General features: G+C 26.1%; 1 protein-coding gene across 7 annotated transcripts; it reads left to right on the top strand.

The window, feature by feature from the left end:
- Positions 1 to 19: 19 nt before the first annotated feature.
- Positions 20 to 23088, top strand: LOC113789983 (allatostatin-A receptor-like). 7 transcript variants are annotated; one of them, XM_075823713.1, is made up of 6 exons: positions 31 to 230; positions 10374 to 11213; positions 19180 to 19687; positions 21441 to 21471; positions 22428 to 22528; positions 22834 to 23088. In XM_075823713.1, the coding sequence occupies exons 2-6, from the start codon at positions 10578 to 10580 to the stop codon at positions 22839 to 22841; spliced, it is 1284 nt and encodes a 427-aa protein (XP_075679828.1). In that variant the 5' UTR covers positions 31 to 230; positions 10374 to 10577; the 3' UTR covers positions 22842 to 23088. The 7 variants fall into 7 exon arrangements, 6 of the variants coding, with proteins under 6 accessions (XP_075679830.1, XP_075679828.1, XP_027195388.2 ...); XM_075823715.1 differs by having other exon boundaries at positions 20 to 230; positions 10374 to 10937; positions 22428 to 23088; XR_012846987.1 differs by lacking the exon at positions 21441 to 21471 and having other exon boundaries at positions 34 to 230.
- Positions 23089 to 23789: the final 701 nt, after the last annotated feature.

The raw sequence follows: 23789 nt of genomic DNA, 5'->3' as shown, positions 1-23789 counted from the left end.
ATTCCTAAATTCTCTATAAAAGTGATCATGAAAAAATGTGAAAAAAAACCTATAAATCTTTAAATGTTGATCGATCTGTGTTTTTTCTGGGGAAAAATTTTTCCAAATGAATTCATTTCAAATGACATCGGCAACGAAAAAAAAAACGAAAAATCATCGTTATGTGATTTGTGAACCAATTAGAAACGGCCAAAAAAACTTTGAAAAACATTGATAACAAATCATGCACAGTAAGTGGCAACATTTCTTTCATTCCCTTTTTTTTTACTTGAAATTTTCGAAAAATGACAGAAAAAAAATTTTGTTTTATAAGCAAAAAAAAAAAAGATTGAAAAAGTTTGATTCGGTCGATCGATTCTTGTCAAATGAGCGCAAGCTGCTCGTTAAAGGATAGGAAACATTAAAGAATCTCTGTGGTTCTTCGCTATATGTGGTTGAAAAAGTTATTAAGAATTGTTAAAAATGACATTACCTAATTCTTTTACCAAAATCTATACTCAAAATAGAGAATCAAACCATAAGATAATTAGCATCTTGTCTTGACATGTCAAATGACAAAAAAAAACAGAGACAGAATTTGTGGTCAAGAAAAAATATCATTTTGCAATCGAAATATCTTGTTCTGATCGATTCGTTTGTTGACATTTTGTTGTTTTGTTTCATCACATTGATTCAGGAGTCAATGTTTGATGAAAATTTTTTTGCTTTCGAAAGAAAGAAAATCGGACAAATGTTAATGTTAATAACCGTTTAGGAATATTGATTCGAATAAAGGTAATCGGATAGTGGTGTGAGAAAAAAAAAGTTTTTCAGAACGGTTATATAAAGATGTTAACACACGATTGACATATTATGGGTTGAATGAATGAATGAATGATGATTGAATTAAATCTCAAGTTCAAAATTACATAATAAGAAAAAAAAACATTGTAACTTCATCTTCGAATGAAAAAAAAATAACATTTTTGATTTCGGAAATGAAAAATCTTCATTCAGAGAATTGGTTTGTATTGGCCATTTGGTGATTGATGATGGTTTAATTCAAAAAAAGAAGATAAGAAGATCAATCACACACTCGACGATAATAAATAATCACGCAATGCGTGTGTTTATTACATTGATTAGTTTTTTTGGTTTGTTCGATTATATAACATTCTTTTTTTTTATTCGGACAATCAACCATTTTGCTTGTAATGCCCCAAATACACTATCAGTATAATGCGTGTGTGTGTGTGAGGCAATGATTTATTTTTAAAAATTCAAAAGTTTCATAGAAATTTCAAAGTTTTCGCTTATTTATTTATTTCAAATTTAAATTTCTATACAGAATTTTTTTTTTTGAAATAGAAAAATTCAATAAAAGATATATTTTGAATGTTGTCTGGTCCAATATTTTTTCCAATTGCAAATGAATCAATTTGTAAATAAATATTATTGATGATGATGCTTTTGTAATATTTTTTTTCTATTGATATTTATTATTCACAAATGTTGTTTGTTGTTATTATTTATTCCTTCTCCAAACCAATTCGATAACAAAAAAAAAGTAAATAAATATTTAAATTTAAATTTAATCAATTTTGGTGTTTGCCAATCGTAAAATCATTGAATCAATAAATTTGATTATATCCAAAATGTTATTATTATAATTAATTATTCTATAATTCTTTATTCAAATATTGTACTAACCTAACCTTTTAACCCCTTAAAGGAAATGTAAGTGTAATGATGTTGATGATGATATCTACGCTTTTTACAAATATTATTAGCTACAGAAATTATTATATAGCCCCCACACATATACAGGATTCGTACGATTATAACGATGATGCGTATTCAATTCCAAAATTTGTATTGGTTTTTTTGTATGTCTGCTTATACAGAATCAAGTTCCAAATATAGCTAACTAAAATCTAAAACCAAACTGAAACTTAACAGACCGAAAATGAACAGAATCACCAGCACACATTTACACACACTTACACATAATACACATTGATAGTAACGGATGTTTGAAAAACTAAACTCTTGTCTATCTATGTGTGTGTAACATGAGAATATTTCCTTTTTTTTTCATTTTTTTCCTTTTTGAATTGTCATTTATATCAACGAAATTGTAGAGTAAACATCGTCGTATGTGGTTTGTGATTGTATTTTCTTTCACTGTTTTTTTTTCTATACGTTTTTTTGTTGTTGATTTGTTTTTTTTTGTATCGACAATCAATCGATTAATTCTACCATTCTCTCTAACTTTGAAAACAAAAAAAAATCGATACGAAATCAATATTGATAATTAAAACATAAAAAATCTATCAACAAACAAACAACCACAACAGAGTGATAAGTAAGTAATTAACGAAATTAGGAAATTCTTGATTCATTCTATTTTAACTAACTACTTCTTTTTTCTTTCTGATTATCATTCAATAAAATCGATCAATCCTATTGATCAATAGATCGATCGATCGATCTGAGATCGATTTTTGCAGCATGAAAAACAACCAATATTTCACACTTACATCTTTGTTTGTTTGTTTTTTTCTACTTCAATTTCCGGTAAACGACGGAAATTGATTCATTGGTTGATAATCGAAAATCACTAAACGTGAACTTTTATCAAAAAAAAAGAATGATTGATACGCCTATTGATTATTGTTGTACCGATATATACGATGTGATCGATAATGTAATAAACAAAGTTTTTTTTCCTATTCTTTTTTTTTGTTCATTCTTAATGTTATTTGTTGTCAAATTTCTTTTTTATTTTATTTTCTCAAATTCAAATATGAATGTTTTTTCTCAATGATTTCTTCGGGTTAGTTTGAACAATCGAATAACCGAAAAAACAGAAAATGAAAAGAAAAGCCTTTGGGTTTTTTATCCTTTTCTATTAGATGTAAATATTGATGTGTGCGTGCGGGTGTGTTTGAACTAACCGAACTAAACAAAAAACAAAAACAAAAACAAACTAACCGAAGTTTATGTCACAACATTGTTGATGTTATTAATGTATAGAAAATATTTTTGAATTGAGAATATTCTTTTGGATGAATAATAGAGAGAGAATCAAAAAAAATCAAACCAAATTCTTTCACGTGAAAAAAAAGAGATGAAGAGAGAGAAAAAAAACGTTTCAAACTTCCGATGATGATGATGATGAAATTCTTGAATAAATATAAATAAACCATCACAATATATATATGAATGTGGAGCAACAAAAAAAAATTGTTGATGCATACCATCATATTATTCTTGATATTTTTACTATGTTAGATTATTCTTTCGGGTTATTCTGTTTACTCATCGAATTTTCTGTTCCCGAAATTTTTTTTGTTTTTTTGTTTATCATCCAGAAAATCAATAATCGATAAAAACAAAAATCAAAATATGAATCCTGAATTGAATAAAAAGAGATGTGATGATGATGATCAACATACATCAGTTTATTTTTCTCTCTCTCGCCTCTTATTTCCAAAGAATTCTTTCTCTGTGTTCAATAAACAAACTTGTTTGGTTTCATTCATTCAGTCAGTCAATCACACACACATTTTGTTTTTAAAAAATGTCATTTTTTGATTTTTTGGTTCAATTGAAAAAAAGAAGAAGAAAACATTTCCTTAGTTCAGCTGAAATATATTTTTTCCTTAAACAATGGTGATTATCATTGTAGTTCTAGTTGATCAAGAAATGAAAAAGAAAACTAAAATATATTCATATCATCGATCATTGTTTATCATCATCATCTTCAAATCATGAATCAAACTTGATGGATTTTTTTTTTCGTTCGTTTAGAATTCATTTTCCGAAAGTTATGTTATGTGCCAATATTGTTTTGGTTCTATTGTTTTTTTCTCTATCATCATCATCGTTGTTTGTTTGTTGTTGATTATCATTATTGACATGTCTTTTATCTTTTGTTTTTGGAAATGATTGAAATGATGACAATGAAAAAGTTTTTTCAGTTTGTTTGTTTGTTCGTTGAATGAAATCTTTATTTTTCTTTCTTAAAGTTTTATTCAATGATGATCAAATATAAACAACTACGGAATTGATTAATTAATTATTTTGCAAGTAATAAGAATATTCTCTATTGTTGTTATATTGCCTGTCATCAGGATCAATAAGAATTTTCTTCTAGAATCAATTCAAATATAATCACAAACACACGCACACACAAACATAAACAGAGAAAACATAAACATTCAAATATTTGTTCAATCAGAAGAAAAAAACAGAAGAAAAACATCTTCAAGGTTCGTCAAAGATCAAATTAGAAAATTGAATAAATGAATGATTTGAACATCATCATTAACATTGTTTTTAAAATAAAACAATTCAATCGATTTTTTTTCTCTCTATACGAATCTTGTACATTTTCGAAAAATTTTCAACAAACAAACGAAAAAGAAATCAATCATTGCTTTGACAAATGATTAAGTGATTCGAATGATTTATTCATTCAATTTATTTGTATTTTCAACAACATTATCATCATTACAATGTCTTAATGTCATTAATAATTTAAATTTCTATTGTTGTCGTTGTCGTTGTTGATTTTTTAATCAATATTATACATGTAAAATTCTTTAGAATCTTTGCTCTATATACGAAAACTACGTTTGTAATAATTGATTTTTTGTCTGGTTTGTTTATGTCCTGGTTTTGAATTTCTCTCACATAGTTTTTTCTCTTTCTTGTTGAACATTTTGAACATTCAAAATCAAAATATTTCGATTCTTCTTTTTCTTTTCTGGTATCGTGTTGCCAGTCAAATGAAATAAAGATGATGATGATGATGAAATCAGAATAATAATAATCAAACAGAAAAAAAAGTAATCAAAAAAGAGAGTTGAATATCAAATAATAATTGAAAATGGATGAATGAATTGGATGTTAGATGCTAAATAATAATAATAATAAAAGATGTTTACATTTCAGGTATTTGCATCAGAGCACACCTTGAATCTTTTGAATAATAATAATAATAATAATAAAAGATAAGGTAAGAAAATTTTTTATTCATCGACATTTTCATTGACATTTTTTTTTCTTGTTTCTGTTTCTTTATCTTTCTGTGTGTGTTGAATATTCATATTTCATTCGCACACACACACAGAGAGAGAGAGAGAGGTATTGAGTAAATTAATTTTTGTTCGTCGTTGTCGTCAGTAAATTGAATTTTTTCTTTGGTTTTTTTTTCTTCTTGGTTAAAACATCGTTTTTTGCTGTTGTTGTTGTTGTTTAATTTCAAATACAAACCGATTGATAATAGGTAATGTTTTTTGTTGTTGTGTTATTCACCGAAATTCTATTATTAATATTTCTTTTTTTTTCTGAGTTTGGTTTATTTGTAATTGTATATTGGTTGGTTGGATTTTGATTTGATTCAGATAACGTTGAAATATTTTGGAAGTAATTCTTTTTAAAACCTATAACTCTCAAAACTCTGAAAAAAATGTAAATATTTTACATAAATATTTGCAAACTTCTTCTTCTTTAATGTTTCACTATGACACTACCTTTATTTTGGTTCACCTTTACACTGAGTTAAGAAGAAAGACTTGATTCATTTAAAGTTTATTCAATTTTTTTCAACTTATCTTACCTCTTATTATACAATACAAACCATTACCTGAAAGCAAACAAAACAAACAACAAAATATTACCTATCCATGTGTCCACACTAGGGATTATTATTGTTTTTTTTTCAATTACAAACAAAAATATACCTGGTTGAAAGAAATGAAAATTTCCATTATTTTCCAACATCCATTGGCCGGTCGATTTGTTTGTTTGTTTTTTTTTCTTCATTTTTGTTTCACTTTACTTTACTTTTTTTTCATATTAGATTCAACAATAAGGATTATGAAATTTTTTGTTCTAAATAACTTTATCATAAAATTTGAAAAACAAAAATGTCCTTCATGTTTCCATTATGGAATTTTATTTATTTCTCAGTTGACTTTATTATTTGACTGGCCTGAATGGTTTTTTTTCGAAATAAAAACAAAATTCTCTAATCGAATAGGAATTTTTTGTTGGTTTTTTCCATCTAAAGATTCACTATTGAGAATAACATACCAGGAGAGAGAGAGAGAGAGAGAGAGAGAGAGAGAGAGAGAGAGAGAGAGAGAGAGAGAGAGAAAGATGAATAAATATTCACCAGAGATATGAAAGATGAATGAAAAAAAGTTAGTGATAAAAAATGTACACATTTCTCTTACTTATTGAGCATAACTTTGAATAAATAACTAAAAAAAAGAAGAAATTGATGTCACTTTGAATATTCCATTGAATAAGATTAAATTGGTGAATTGGCGCTTGATTGACCACCACCAACACCAAAAACAACATTATGATAATCGTGAACAACTTTTTCATCAATGTAAAATCAAAATGATTCTAGACGAACTTTATTACAAACTGGATAAACAAATCGAATGAAAATTTTACAACTACAAATTTGACCAGCCGATTAAGAGACGAAAAAATTATAATCAAATAGGGTCACCAAGAAAAAATATTAATGTTTGTTAATGTCCAACCAATGTGTGAATAAAGAATAAAAGAAAAGAAAATATGTCTATTTTTTGTTGTTGTTTAATGTTTGTTACAATTGTTATGAACTAATATTAATAATACACAAATATTTGATAAGAGGCCATTTGGAGTATCTACATTTTGTTGTGTTTTTTTGTGTGTGTTTATGTTTCCTTTACTAATGTTTGTTTTGTTTCTTGATTCTTGATTCTGGAATTGAGAATAATAGAGTGAATGAGAGTGAGAGCGAGAAATACTTGACTGATTTTTCTTCTCTCTTTGATTTTTTTTGATCCTTATTAACTGGACAACCGAAGAAGAAAAAGAAAAAAAAGGAAACATTCTTAGCATTCAAATCACGTCAACTAAAAAAAGAATGAAAGATAAAAACATAGCAAAAGTAATGTTTTTGATACAATTCGATTGTATGTGTGTGTGGATTATATCAATTTCTAATGTTATTAATGAATTTTCTTTCTTTTTTCGTCCATTTATTTATCGATTTTGACAACAACAACAACAAGAGAAAATGATACAAAGTTTCAATATTGATTTCAAAATCAATCAATAATAAAAAATCGGTTATTGGAAATCAAATTTTTTTCCAAATAAGAAAGAAAGATCATCCGAACAGTTAATAATAATTTAATTACATTTTAATCAAATCAAATTAAAACATTTTTTTGAAATCAGAAATGATCGAATTGATAATATACCTTGTATGACCTATATTTGATCAAAACAAACATACATTTTCTTTCGCATTTGTTTCATAATTCAAAACGAGAAAAAAATAATAATATTCACCGGTACGCTTCACTGCCATTCATTCACCTTTTTCCATCTTGCTTATCGAAAAAAAAATTTAGCCCCTTAACAGCAAGCTTCACTGCATTGCATTTTTCATTTTTCTTTTGATATATGGCGGCTTGAATGTTGATGATGAACAAAAACATTAATATAAAACGACTGGCCACATGAGAATTGAGATTTCAGAAAAAAAATCTTTGACATAATTTACACATCGTGCATCTTCCATTGAGTGAGTGAGTGAAAATGATGGAAATTTTTCCATGTTTTGTTTTCACTTGAATCAAAAAAATCCCAATAATATTCTTAAGGCTTAAAAAATACATGTATATATCCTCTTTTTGATGGAAAATTTATTTCATTTTTTACAATTTTTTTACATTGAAAGAACAGAAATATAGAAAAATAATGATCATGATTTCTGGAGCAAACAAACATCGGAAAAAATGATGATGAACCATAATTGTAAATGACAGAATTTGGAAAAAAAATTCTTTTTTTCAGGAAAATCAGATATCCAAAAAAAGAATCTAATAATAAGAATTTCTTTTCTTTCATTTTTATTATCCGTAATAAATTCAGTGTGTGTTTATCATGATCATCATCATTAAATGTTTGGTTGAACTTTTGAACATTTAAAACTTTATTGATATCGTTTTTTGCAGTAAAAAAATGAAATAAAATTCAAGGATTTTGGAATTGATTGATTGAAAGGGAAATTCTATTGATTTTTCCTGAATCTAACTTTGTGTGTAAAATGAAGTCACATTTAGTGTATATAAAAAGGAAATGATGATTGTACGACGAATACGTTCAAATCACCATTATAATAATGATAATTTGGAAAAAAAATGGAAACTTTCTCATCATCATTATTCGTGCTTATTGAAAATGAAAAAAGACAAAATTTACTAAGAAAATGACAAAATAAATGATTATTATTAGCATAGACAATCATTTATTCATTTATATTTGACACATTTGTTCATTTTATATCGATTCTGTCAAATTCTGTGTGTTGAATAGGAAAAAAAATGGAAAGTTTTTCAATAATAATCATCATCATTTTTGATAGGGAAAAAAAGTGACAGTTAAATTATTATTTTTTTTCAAAAATTTTCCAATTCTCTCCATCAATGTTTTTTTTATTGACTTTTTAAATGTTTTTTTCATTTCATATTTGTACGAGAGTGTGGGAAGTGAACAAAAAATGATGAGAGGAGAGAGAACTTCCATTGAAAATTTCTATTCCAAACACGAAATCATCAATCGGTTTAGAAAAAATCGTCAACAATAACATTGACATGATTATGTTGATGATGAAAAAATCAATAATAAAAAACAACAACAACAACAGAAATGACAAATGCTAAATTTTGAAGTAAAATTTCTAAATTTGCTAAATTTTCAAGCAAAAAAACGTAAAAATATTTTAGCTCTTCATTATTATTTTCCAAATAGATAATGTTTTCTTGTTTTTTGTTTGTTTCCATTTCCATGTCTCTTGGGTTGAAAACTGGACTCATACACACATAGAAGATAGAAAAAACATCCAATAATCAATGGATGAATAAATAGAAATAAAAACAGGGGTAATAGAAATGTTGGAAACAGAAAAAGTAATAAAAAAAAGATTCAAATAAAAAAATGTAAAACAAAACAAAACGGAATGTTTTTGTTTTTTGGGGGGAGATTTATAATGAAAGATCTATATCTCTCTGTTGTTTTGTAGAAAAATTGTTATGAATATTCGTGTGTGTGTCAAAATGAATAAAAAAATTTAGTTGTTTAAAGTTTTTTTTTTCATCATTTGGCGTTTGTTTGAGTTTGTTTGTTTGTTTGGTTGGTTGGTGTGTGATGAATTCAAAATAAATTAAATTAAAATGCAAATTTCGTTTGTTTTTGTTTTTGTTTTGTTTGTTTGGTGAATGAAAATGTGGAATAAAAAGGAATTACGAACATGAATAAAGAATTTAAGAAAAATATGTATGAATTATTGTACCGAAAAAAAACAAAAATGATAAACATTTTATTGGACCAGAAGGATTTTTTTATTGTTTTCATTTGGTTGATGGCTATGACTATGATTCATAGTTGTGTGAGGTTAGGTTGATAGATATGACTATGACTATGATTCATAGTCGAGTGAGGTTAGGTTGATGACTATGACTATGACTGTGATTCATAGTTGAGTGAGGTTAGGTTGATGACTATGACTATGACTGTGATTCATAGTTGAGTGTGGTTAGGTTGATGACTATGACTATGACTGTGATTCATAGTTGAGTGAGGTTAGGTTGATGACTATGACTATGACTGTGATTCATAGTGAGTGAGGTTAGGTTGATGAGCTATGAGGCAAAGCTTTCCTTTAAAGCCAAATTTAAGGAGATATTTTTTAAGCGAACAAAAGCTAATTTTAATTCATTTCTTTGTTTTTTTTGATTCGTGTTTTCATAAATTTTATGTTTTTCATTTTTTACAACAAAAAAAATGATAATAAAATAAGATGGATTAAAGTTTGTTTTTGTGTTTTTTGATAATTAGGATAATGTATTTTTTTCGAGAAAGAAACTACAAATAAAAAAACATTGTTCGGATTGTTGTTTGATGATGTTGAATGAATTTCAAGAATTTTCCATCATGTTTGTTATTTTAGAGGAGAGAAGATCATAAAGGAAAAATGATAATGAAAAAGCGGCATTTCATTTCGTTCATCATTTTTCGAATTGATTATGATGATGATGAACGGAAAAATACATCAAACAGAAAAAAAAGTATGACAATCATAAAGCAGGCAGGCAAACATTTTTTTCGGTAAAATATGAAAGACAGACAGAAAAAAAGAACCGACAAAAAGAAAAAATTATTATTATTTGAACAAAAGACATGTTGTGTATGACAAATAAATAAAAAAAATTTTCATTTCAAAACTTAATTCTTTTAAAACCAAACCTAAACTAACAACAACAAAAAATGTCATTTTCTTTTGTTTTTTGTTTTTCTCGCTCAAAAAAACATAGGATTTTGGAACAAACATCTACTCTATCCGTGGAAATTTATTTCGTTTTTTCTTTCGGTTTTGTTTTGCTGTCATTTTTTGTGTTGAAAAACATCCCAAAAACATCAGAAATCAAACATCAAAAGAAAATCGAAAAATTTTTCTGAAAATTTTTTTGTTTTCCAATTTTGCGCTCATCGACAACCAAGTTTATTTAATCATCATCATGGCTGATCTAATCAATTTTACATCATCATCAACAGCAGCAGCAACATTTTATATTTCAAATAATTTTATACGACATCAACATCGACAATTACAACATCAACAACATAATAATTTAAGCAGAAATTTTGCATTAGCAAATTATATTGCTTCAGCTATTTCCACCAATGTTCAATCATTATCATCATCATCATCAATGTCAATACCATTACCATCATCATATATGGCCATCAATGATATTGGTCAATCATCCGCATCATCATCATTTGATAATATTATGTTACAAACAAATAATAATAATCAAATGGATAATAATAATTCATCAACAACAACAACATCATTTGAAACATTACAAAAAATTGTCAGTATTATTGTACCAATATTATTTGCTGTGATTGTTATTGTTGGTTTAGTTGGTAATTCATTAGTTGTGATTGTTGTTAAATGTAATCCACAAATGTATTCAACAACAAATTTATTAATTATTAATTTGGCTATTGCTGATTTATTGTTTATTATATTTTGTGTACCATTTACTGCTTGGGATTATGCATTTCCATATTGGCCATTTGGTAGTATTTGGTGTAAAGTTGTACAATATTTGATTGTTGTTTGTGCATATGCAAGTATTTATACGGTAGGTGTGCCTATATATTTTTTTCATTATTTTTTTCAATCATATTTTTGATTATTTGATTTGAAAAGTTTTGAGTTTTTTTTATTGAATTCAATTGAATATCTTTCGTTTTTTGTTTTGCTTTTCTTTTTGCTTTGGGTTCATTATTTTATTTTATTGAAAACAAAAAATGAAAAAGTGGAAACAAATTTCAATTTTTTCAATTTTATGCTTTTATGCTTTTTTCGGGAACATTTCTCTCGAAACGAAAAGAAATATTTTTTTTTTTTTTTTTTTTTGCTTTCGATTCCAATTTTTGTTTTTGTTTTTCTTGATTTTATTTGATATATAGGAAAACAAAAAGTTTCTTCTGAATTGAATAATAAGCCTAAAGGAATTTTGTTTTTGGAAAAGTTTTTCCTATTTATCAATTTATTTGATCTTTTCAAAGTTTTTTTCTTTTTGCTTTCCACGGTTTACCTTTTCAATTTCTTTGCTTTCGTTGTCTTCTTTTGTGTGTTCTATTGACGATAATAAGACAATAACATGTGTTTATATGCAGAGAAAAACATGATTATCGAAAACAAAAACAAAAATAGAATTATCAGTGATAAACTTCGACTAAAAGCACAAAAATCGATGATGATGATCAATGTTTTCGAAAAAAATCCTGATAATCAAATTTCATCTCCAAACAAAATAAATACCGATTTGAATATGATTTTAGTCGAAAAATAAATATGATAAAAACTTTTTATAAACCGATTATAATAGTAACTAAACAGGTAAACAGGATAACATAACCTGATTCAATGTATATTGACAAAAAGCGAAACTTCATTAACCTTGTTTTGTAGTATTTTTATTCTGATAATGATATTATTAAAAACAATGTTTGTTTGTTTGTGTGTGTGTGTGCATGACATTAACCGAAAAATGAAAAAAAAGATGATGATGAAAACATTATTCTGAAAAAACAAAATCAAAATCAATTTTGTCAATTACTCTTTCCATCATAAACCAGTCTATTTTTTTAAGCTGTCAACCAGAAAAATTTACTGGAAATTTCATCAAATTCCCGTCAAATTTCTTTTTCATCATCATAATCATCATCTTCTTCAAAAATTCAAAACTTCCGTTCATTATAATCAATTTTATTCATTAGTGTTTTCTCTCTTTCAAAATATATATAATTTTTGTTAATGTCAAATTGGATTTAAACTTTTAAAAAACAAAAAGATTTATTATCACAATGATGATGATAAAATTGGCCAATTAATTTTGATTTTTTTTCGGGAATTGAAAAAAACAAAGCCGAAAAACAGAACCAGAAAAAATACATTGTTAAACAAACTGACTAACTGATGTAAATGTTGTTTGACACTTTGAATCCCGGTGACAAGTGAATATTGTGTTTAAAAAAAAATTAAAAAGCACCATAGAATCACCACTCTATGAACAAAGGAATCCATCCTGGCTATGAAAATTAGACTTTTGTCAGACAGAATTTGTTTTGTTTTGTTTGTTTTCTTTTCTCTCTCTCTCTCTCTCTCTCTCTCTCTCTCTCTCTCTCTCTCTCTCTCTCTCTCTCTCTCTCTCTCTCTTGTTATTAATTACATTTCAAGACATTTGTTGTAAATGAAAAAAAACGTTTATTTTGTTTGTTTGTAATTTGTATCCATATATTAATTACCCCTTTTTTTTCTTTAGTCAGCTAAATCAAACTAACAAAAAAATAGAATACCCAGAACCGAAATAAATCCATATTAAATGCACCATACACACCTCGTTTTTTCGTTTCTACATAACAAAAAAAGAATCCAATTTTTCAGTTTTGTTTTGTTTTTCGTTATTATAATTAGAATCGATTTTTTTCTTCACTAACCCCTCTCTCTCTCTCTCTCTCTCTCTCTCTCTCTCTCTCTCTCTCTCTCTCTCTCTCTCTCCATCACCCAAACTCAATTTCATGAAATTCTCGAATTTTTCTTTGAATTACAACAAAAAAAAGTTCACTATTGAAAAAAAATTCGAGTGTTTTTTTTCTGGTGCCGAATCTTTGTTGAAAAAGTAATGATGATAAAGTTTTTTTGTTTTTGTTTTTTTAACCATTTTCAAGTCAAGTATACCGAAAATTCTACGAATAGAACATATGAAACACACAATAAAAAGTAGTGATAGTGATCATTACTTCGAGAAATAACAACAACAACAAAAATCCAATAATAATTTCTTCAATTCAATTAATTTTGTTGTTGTTTTTTTTCTAGCTTACAGTTTCCAGAATTTTTTTCTGGCTAGCATTGAATAACAGCAGAGGAAAAAATCCATTCCAAACACGTCAAACAAACAAACAAGAAAAAAAGTTTTAAATAATTTTTTTTCACTCATTGCAAAAATGGTTTGACCAATTCGCTGGCCATTGGCCAATGGGAAAAAAACGGCAAAAATAAACATTATCAAAACCAAAGTGATCAACAACAACAACAACAACAGAAAAAGTAATGAATATTTATCATTCATAGATGATTGAATTCCAAAGAAAATGAATGAATGAATTATCTTAATTAATATTCAGAAAAAAACCAACATTATTCATTATTTTTTTTTGATAACGATAAAAAAACCGAAGAATAATAGTAATGATATGTTTGTAATTCGTTGAAAACGACAACGATGTAATGAAATTTGAATTTTTTTTTTTTTTTTTGAAAAAAAACGATAAATATCATATCACATCATAGTCATGTAGTTATTGGATAGCTTAGGAATGTTTTGTTTGTTTGTTTGTTTTTTTGGTGGAAGAAGAATTCTCGAATTTCATGAAAACATTCCTGTTTTTTATTTTCGTTTTTCGGCGAATATCAACATCAACCTGATAATCATCCTAATGAACATTATTTTTTCAGTTGTTGTTGTCATCGTTTTTCATCTGTCGAAAAGAAAACTTTTCCAACAAAAATTGAAAATTTTTTTTCACTTTTCAAACTCAAATATTTATATCGTGGTATAATTGATTCGATTTATAAACTTTTGTAAACAAATTCTCATTATTTATCATCAACAAACAAACAAACTAAACATACTTAAATTCAAATTAGAATCAAGAGAGAGGAGAAGATTGATCAATTCGATTATCATTACAATCAAACATTATTCAGTAACATTCAGTTTTTTTTCACTCGAAATAACGATTAAAAAATGAAACAGATATGATGAATGTTTGTTTGTTTGTTTGTTATTGCATAAATGAATATGAAATTCTTTTCTGTTTATAAAATTTTTTCTGGTTGTTTGTTTATTTATGTAAACGAAAACATGATTATTACGGTGATCACGAATGGTGATGACGTTGATTTTCAATGTAGTTTTTCCTGTGATAAAACTTTTTTTACAAGTTTCAATAGTGATGTTTGATTCGTTCAGATATTGATTTTTTTTGTGATCCGAAAAAAAAATTTTCCTGAAAAAAAAAGTCATTTGATGGGAATATTTCCCGAAATAACAAAAAAAAAATCATCATCATTAGCCGATAGGATAAATTATCTAAGCTAATTCAATCTTCACACAGGAAAGAACCAGATGGTTTTTTCCAAAAAAAAAATAAGTCAGAATCTAATGAGTACAGAATTTCATTATTGAAAAATTTTAAAAAGAAAAAAAATTCATTTTTTCGCTCCTTAGCCGTTGTCGTCGAATAATTTATTCCCGAAAAGAATGAATGAAAAAAATCGTTGTAAAGATAAAGATAAAAAACAGAGAATATTCTGTTTCTCAAATTCTTCAGTTAGTTATTAGTTCATATAGTAATTATCATTATCATTTTTTTCTGTAGCGAGAAAAAAAATGCAAATTAAATTGTAATTTAATTTTTCATTTTTACAAAATTCAACGGAAATCAAAATGATGTTGATGAACACTATCAACAACAACTAAAAAAGAATTTATTGCTCATTTGTTATTCATTACGATAAAGAAGAATAATGAAAACGACGAAAAGAAGAATATTCTGTGTTTGTGTGTGTAATAGGCATAGAATATATTAGATTTATCTAATACTAACTAAATCATCATCATCATCAACATAAAAAGTCTTTTTTATTTATTATGTTATATCGTCATCATATATGATTATCACTAGAAATAAATTAAATCATCAATGAAACATAACACACACACAAATCATTATCAAGTGATTTTTTCTTCATCTTCTGTTGTGTTTCATAGTCGTCTGGTTTCTTTATTGATTAGTTTGAATCAAATCCACAACGACAACAACAACAAGGATTTTTCATTGAAGAAAAAAATGAATGAATTTGAATGATTTATTGATGGAGATGGAAATAGATATATTAACTTTATTTATTTTTTTTGGCCCAAATGATATATTTATTACGATTTGAAATAATCTTGTTGTTTGTTTTCCCACTTCAAAGAAACAGTATCTAGTTTCTATTTTTTCCAAGGATTTTTCTTTCTGTTGTTGTTGTTGTTGAATGTGGTCAACAAAAAAAAAAAATAAAAAAAATAAGCCTCATCTCGGGTGTGATGATCCAAGAGATATAAGGTTATTAGTTTTGGCTAATTATAATTAGGAATCTTGTAGCAATGTTTGAAGCAAAATCGGCTAATCAACAAAATTTGTTATTGATCTTAACTTTAAAACTTTACGTCTGCCCATATGTGTGTTTCAACAACAACAACAACAACAACAGCAAAACTAATTCTGAATCCAAATCAATTACAATTAAAAAAAGAAAAACTTTTCTTGCTTCCAAAGAAAAAACTTTAATAACATCATTAGTGGAGATTCTGTAGAGATCATCCATAAAGAAGCATTGTTTTTTTTCTTTATTAAAACAAAACTAAAACACCATCACAACAACAAAACAAAATGAAAATTACAATTCTTGGATGATAGTCATTATTATTGTTATTTGAGCACAATAAAAGAGAAATACCGAAAATACTTTTTCTTTTTCAAATGACAAATGATACTGACAAACAATAATATCATCATAACTTGAAAAAAAACAAAGCAAACATCTTGATTTTACTGTTTGTCTGTGTATGTGTAGGTGTTTTGTAGAAAAAAAAGAAAAAATAACCTGGCATTTTTTAAATAATGATCATTGTTTTATCGTTTTGTTTTTTACCTTGTTTTTATTGTTTTTACATCCTTTCTTTTTACTATTTGTTGGATTTTCCGAAAGATATGTTTCATATAAACAAACAGAAAAACGAAACAAAAACAAATTCTTTACCCAAAAAATCTTAAATCAAATCAAACAAAAACGAAACTTTTTTCTCGTTTGTATTAAACGAACAAACAAACAATCGAATGAATGAAAGGAAAACAACATTGAAATTTACAATTTTTTTTGTTACAAAGTGTATCTTGCTAAAACTAATAATAATAATAAAAACGGTAAGGATAAGAAAATCAAACAAAACAAACAAACAAACACTGACTGACTGACTTTTTTGTTTGATTTGATTGTGACTGAATTTTGAAATTGAAACGAAAATATATAACATCCATTTTTGAATCCAGAAAAGAAAAGATTCTGTATTTCAAAACGAAACAAATATAATGAATGATAACAAACAAACAAACAAACCTGACTTATAACAAAATAATAATGATGATGAAAGAATAACGAATTTTCTAAAAAAAATAATAATGAAAAGAATTCGGAATTCTTTTCATTATTATTATTTTAACTCAATTTTAAATGGCCAATTTTATCGGTTCAACCAACCAACCAAACGAAAATAGAAAACAGATTGTTACACAATAATACAATTTTTGTATTTGCTATGTAACGTTACTTACTTGTGTTTTCAAAGAAACTTTCTCGAAAATATTTTTTTCGTTCGACTTGCAAAATAAAGAAAATGAAAAAGAATTGAATATTTTTTTAAATGATGAAAAAATAAGCTAATTATCATCATTATCATCATCAAACCATTATTATTCAATTTGAGTTTCGTAAAAGAGGGAGAGAGAGAGAGAGAACATCCGTATCGATTGATTGAATTAATTGAACTGTGGATGTTGTTGGGAAAAAAAATTTTCAAATTTCTCTTTCTCAACATGAATGGAATTTGATTTTTAACAAAAAGAAGAAGTAGAAAAAAAGGAGTAAATTGAAAGTGGAGGCATATTTTACTTGCACATTAATTTTATTTGCAAAGAAAAAAAAATTCCACAACCAAACCAAACAATATTTCAAACTGATAATGGAATTTTTCTCTCTTTTTTCGGTGGAAAATCTTTTTCGCTTCTCTCTTTCGGGTCGCCTTGTAATTGAAACGATGTGATGATGAAACAAAAAAAAACAAAAAAGCCAATTTTGATTGAGAAAAAAAAAGTTTCGTCTAGTTTTTTTCTCCATTATCATTATTATCATCATCTTTTTTTTGTGTGTGGAGAACATCAATCTTTTTTCTCAATTGATTATTCAAAAAATTTTCAACTGAACTGATTTTCAAAAAAAAAATGAATGAAAGGCGTTTTTTTGGTGTTTCTTTTCTTTTCTTCTTTTTTTTTCGTTTCGCTTATTTGAAATACGATAATGAAAATTTTTTTGGAAACAAAAAAAAAAATAATTTTGAAAATTCATATGAAAATTTCATAATTTAATCAATATATAATATGTAAATGATAATCAAAGTATGTGAACAATAACAATAAGAAAAAATTCTTTTTCCACATTGTAAAAACTTTGGTTTGAAGAAAAACAAAAAAATTCATAAGAAAAAAACCGATAGAGATAACATGCGCACGTAAGCAAATTATATTTCATTTCATTTTTTGTTTTGTTTTGTTAAATTCTATTCTCCGTCATCATCATTGGGCCAAAATAAAAAAATGAATAACATGCAGGCAGGCAAACAGGCAATAATAAAGCTCTTAATTAAATTTTCCAAGGTCCTTATTATCGTTATTCTTTGTTATTATTATTATTTTCGGTTATTATGATTGTTACATAATAATAATCATAAAAAAAGAGGAATATTACATAGTCGTTTGTTGTTTGTTATGCCGAAGAGAAATGAAAGAAAACAGAAAAAATTAATAGGAAGACACGTAGACGAATATACATTGTGACGCCCAACGATATAACCCAGAAAAAAAATTGACGAAAACGATGATGATGATGAATGAAATATAAAGGAAAAAACAAAAGTAAAGTAAAAAAAGCAACAAGACAAAAACATGTTTTTGGGCGCGCTGACAATCGAAAAAAAAATGAAAAATAAAAATAAAAAACTGAAAATGAAACTTGAAAATACATTTAGCCTGTTTCTTTGGGTCTTTCTCGAAGAAAGAATTGAGTTTATATTTTCGTTTTTCTTTATTTTTTCCAATCGATACAGGGTGTTTGATCATTACTACTACTCTCTCTATTGATTATATAATGGACGGATTATATACGGTGGAAAAAAAAGACAAATGACGGAAATAATCGTTTACGTAATCATATCGATTCGGTATAATAAACACTATGTCAAGAAAAGAGAATTTTTAATTTAGGATTCCATTCAATATGAATATTGATCCCAAAAACATTCATTTTTTGTTTTTTTTTATTCCTGCCCTTTTACACAATGTATATGTGTGTCGGTGTTTATCTATCAATCATAATGATTTTTTTTGGATACATTGTTTTTCTTTCATTATTGATAAACAATATTAACAATATATATAGAATACGGCTTGTTTTATAATAGTGATAATAATGATAATAACATTCCATTGGATTTGATTGTATGTATAAGATTCTGCATGTATAATGTCGATATTTCTTTATTTTTCGTTAATATCGTTATAAACCTTTTGGATGATATGTGTGTGTACATTAGAGTGGATTAAACAAAAGAAAGAATGAGAAAAGAAAAAGAGTTATTGATGAAAAAAGAATGAATGATTGATTGATTTTATATTAATTCTTTAAATTTTCTTTATTTTCTTTTCTTTATATAGCTTGTATTAATGTCATTGGATCGTTATCTGGCCGTTGCTCATCCGATACGTTCAATATCATTACGTACAGTAAAGAATGCCAATCGTGCACTATTAATATTATGGATATTTATATTATTATTCTGTATACCAACATTTTTTACACATGATGTATCATATGATCAACCGGATGGTGCATATTCTGTTTGCAATTTTTTAACAGATAAATATAATCATGCCCTATATCAAGTTATATTCTGTTTATTTAGCTACATAATACCAATAATATTAATATTAATATTATATGTTTTAATGTTAAAACGTTTATGGTTTAGTGGTATACCTGGTCGTAATATGAGTACAGAATCAGTACGATCTAAAAAAAAAGTTACACGTATGGTTGTTATTGTATTTATTATATTTGCTTGTTGTTGGTGTCCAATACAGATTATACTTGTATTACGTAGTTTTAATATTTATGAATTATCAACAACTAAAGTTATTATACAAATTACTGGTCATATTTTAGGTAAGTTTATTTTTCTTTTCTTTTACTTTTCTCTATTCCCATTTCCAATCATATTTTCAATCCAATCCAATCCAGTGGGCCAAAAAAACAAAATTACAATTTCAAGTTTGATCGATGATGATCGATTAATCAAATCATTTTATATCATCATTTTCATTTTGAAAAAAAACTAGCCAAATGAAAAACAAACAAACAAACAAAAACTCGAAACATTTTCCAATTTAAAATTTTTTTTTCTTTGACATTATAAGTTAATAAGATCCATAGTAAAGTAATATAACCGAATAAATAAATCGATTGAATCGGCCAATATAAATGATTGATTGATTGTCATAAGGAAGAGGCAATTTTTTTCATTCATTTAAACATTTATGGATGATGAAAGTAGTTTCCTGTTTTATTTTTCTCAATAAATAAATTGCATCAACAACAAAAACAACACATACAACATTCCACACTTGGTATCCGTTTTTATTGAGAATTAACGAATCAACAAAATGATCCTACTGAATGATCATTTCATTTAACTGAATGAATTGACCCGAATAATGATGATGATGAAAGAAGAAAAAAAGCTTTTGTTATATAATAAAAAACTAACCAAATTGAATATGGCCAACATTCATCATCATCATCATCAATGAAAAAGTCGATAAATTAATCGGAAACCAAAAAAATTCAATTCTCTTCAAAACTATTTTCTTTCAAGTGTTATGATAGTATTGAATGCAAATGGAAAATGTATTTTATTTATTGTCATTATCATCATCATCATTATTCAATTGTTCAAGTTGATTGTGGCAAATGAAAAACATCAGAATGATTAATTCAAGAATTGAATGAATATATGTGTGTGGGAAATTTTTTGCATTCATTCTTCAATGAAATGAAGTTTAGTGAACAGAAAAGAAGAACATTTGCATTCTTTTTTTTGGAGAAATGTTCATGTTCATTTGACCACAAATAATCTAGTGTTCCAGAATCTTATATATTGAAATCTATATAGAATCGATCGATTCAATTGATTGAATAAAATTGTATTGTGATTTTTGTTTGTTTGTTTGTTTGTGGATCCTAAATCTATAGCTTTGTTGTTAATCATTTGTTAATTAATGACAAAAAAATTTTTCTTCTCCACATCATCAAACACATCATACGCACACATCACACAAATACAGAATATTTGTTTTTCATTCAAAAACAGAATCATCATTATCGTCATTATACAAGAAAAAAAATATGATAAATATTTTTTGTATGATTTTTACGGAAATCATTTATGAATTTGTTTTTTGTTTGATCGAACGATGCTAAATGGATGATGATGAAAAAAAAATGTTATAAATTGATACAATTTGTACTTGGAATAGGAAAAAAATGAAAATATTTTTTTTTTGTCGGAAATCAACAGAAATGAAAAAAAAACAAATGGATAGATGATGTAATGATGTTGACAGATCGAAAGATCGTCATCATCATTATAAAATGTTTTACATTTATAAGCTAGTCAGAATAATGATGATGATGATGACATACCTAATCTGATTGGAAATTTCAATTTTTTTCAAAAAAAATGAAAAATTTTTTCCATTGGATTTTTTTCTTCTGGCTCGTAACAAAAATTTCACCGAAATTCTTCCTTTACTTTTCTTTTTCCTGGTGATTTTCAATTTTCTAATTTTTCATTCATTTTTTCTTTTTCTTTTCTTCTTCCTTCCTCAATTCTTTAATACAAACGAAAAAAATAATATAGCTTATATGAACAGCTGTATGAATCCAATTCTGTAAGTATTCTAGTATACTCAGCTACTATGATCCAAAACGAATGACAAAAAAATAACAAAAATAACAAAAAGAAAAAACAAATCACTATGACATCGACATAAGATTGAATTGAATGAATGATGATTGAACTGGAAAACAATATTTTATTATTATTATTATTTTTATCAACTTGGATTGAGAATTAGTACAAAAAAAAGATTAAATTTCAAGCAAACGAAATAGGAAATAACTATAGGATCACATATCGAGAAAAAAGAAGAAGAAAAAGAATATAGAAAATTCTTTCATGACATTCACATTATCAGATGATGTTTGTTTTGTTTTGTTTTGTTTTTTGATGAAAATAGAAAGATTTTCTTATTTTTAGTTAGTGAAAAAAACTAAACCAAAACTATATTAAATCTTTATCATCATCATCATCATCGTTGTCGTATATCGTGCTTTCAACAACAACAACAAAAAAATAACAGGCGTTCAGCAACATTATAACGGAAAGAAAAGAATATAGTAAAGAAACAGACAGACAGACAAAGATAAGATGATTAATATTTTAGCAAAGAAAAAAAAGATTCTTTTTACAATCAACGGTGAATGAATGGTGGTGAAATTTCATCGTTCGTTTTGTTATCGTTATACATTCTCTCGCTCTCTCTCTCTCTCTCTCTCTCTCTCTCTCTCTAACACGCAATATAGTGAAAAAAGATTAATTACAAATCCATTTTTTCTATTTATTTACATTTGATATCATCTATAGCCGGTGTGTCACACACAAACTCAGTATGATTATGACAACATTCTAATGTTTATGTTTTATTTTTTCTTTTCTTTACTTCTATCTTCTTATCTGTAAACCCCCATTGCGATTCAAACATTTTTTTATGGATTATCGAACAAACAACAACTATTTGATCACCAATGAACCATCATCGAATAAATCAAATCAAATGAAAAAAAGATATGCATTTTTATCGGAAAACTTTCGTAAAGCATTTCGTCGTGTAATTGCTTGTAATCGACAACCAAAAAATCGTTCCGAACAAACTGAATTGACAATTGGTATGTGTCAAAATAATAATACTAATAATACTACTACTACTAATATTAATAGTAATAAGCAACCAAATACAAAGATATTAAATTTAGATAATAACAATAATAATAACAATATTAATAACAATAATCAAAATGATGTTTAAAACAAAACCGAAAAAAAATTGAATTTTCATTTTTTATTTTAAATTGTATTCAAACAAACAATAAATGTAAATATCAATCAATCAATCAATCGTTTCAATCGATCAATGGTTTGATGGTGGCAATGAAAATCGATCAAATCAACTGGACCAATCATTGACAACAAGTGATGTAAAAATTATTTTTCCCCAAAAATACAAACAAAAAAAATTTCAATAATTTTTTTTACAAAAGAAAAAAATTTAAAACAAATAAATCAATCATGCATCATTACTTTCATTCATTATTTATCTGAATCATTAACCAAAAATAAATAAAACTTTTTTTGTTGTTAAATTATAAAGTCAAAAAGAAAAAATTATAATTATAATTGAAAATATATTGTATTTGTATATAAATAAATAAAAACAAAACACCTTTTACCAATTTTCAAATAAATAAAATAAAATTTAATTTAATTTAATTTCTTTTTGGATAATGTAAAATTTCATTGTTTGCTGTTTTCCAAGGTCATAATTTTAAATGAATTGTCATCATCACATATCACATTACATTTTTTTTATATTTCAAATTTACGATTATTATGCAAGCATAAACCGATCAACGAAACAAAAAAAATTGGTCATTTTTGTTGACATTTTTGTTGTTGTTGTTGTTGGTCTGTCTGGTTTGTTCATTAAATGAAAATATCAATTTTGTTTTCAAAAAGAAGAAAGGGGAAGGGCTTTGCGCCATATATTTTAATGACAAAAATTTAATATTATCTAACTGTCATACACTGCCATTATCATTATTATCGTTATCATTATCATCTATAAGTGGCCAAACACACACACACACAGACAAATTATTGTCTGTTTGTTTTTCTGGTTTTTTTGGTCAAATTCTTACAGAATATATATCGTATAAATGGAACCAGATGTGACCGACATGTGTAAATTTGTTTGTTGTATTAAGTATAAATTGTAAATATGCAAATGAATTACCATTCAAAAAAAATGTATAAAAATAGCGATAATAATAATAATAAAAGTTGATAATGAATATCACAAGATGATGATGATGATGATGGTCATTTTTTTTTTTGTTGAGCCATAATCATAATCATCATAATGATTATTAT

Source organism: Dermatophagoides pteronyssinus, unplaced genomic scaffold (genome assembly GCF_027571235.1).
Source record: "Dermatophagoides pteronyssinus isolate colony J.1.1.1.1 unplaced genomic scaffold, Derpt_VIB-CSIC_2022.12 sq0034, whole genome shotgun sequence".
NCBI lineage: Eukaryota > Metazoa > Arthropoda > Arachnida > Sarcoptiformes > Pyroglyphidae > Dermatophagoides > Dermatophagoides pteronyssinus.
The sequence above is the reverse complement of the archived record's forward strand: the minus strand, read 5'-3'. Positions and strand labels throughout refer to the sequence as shown.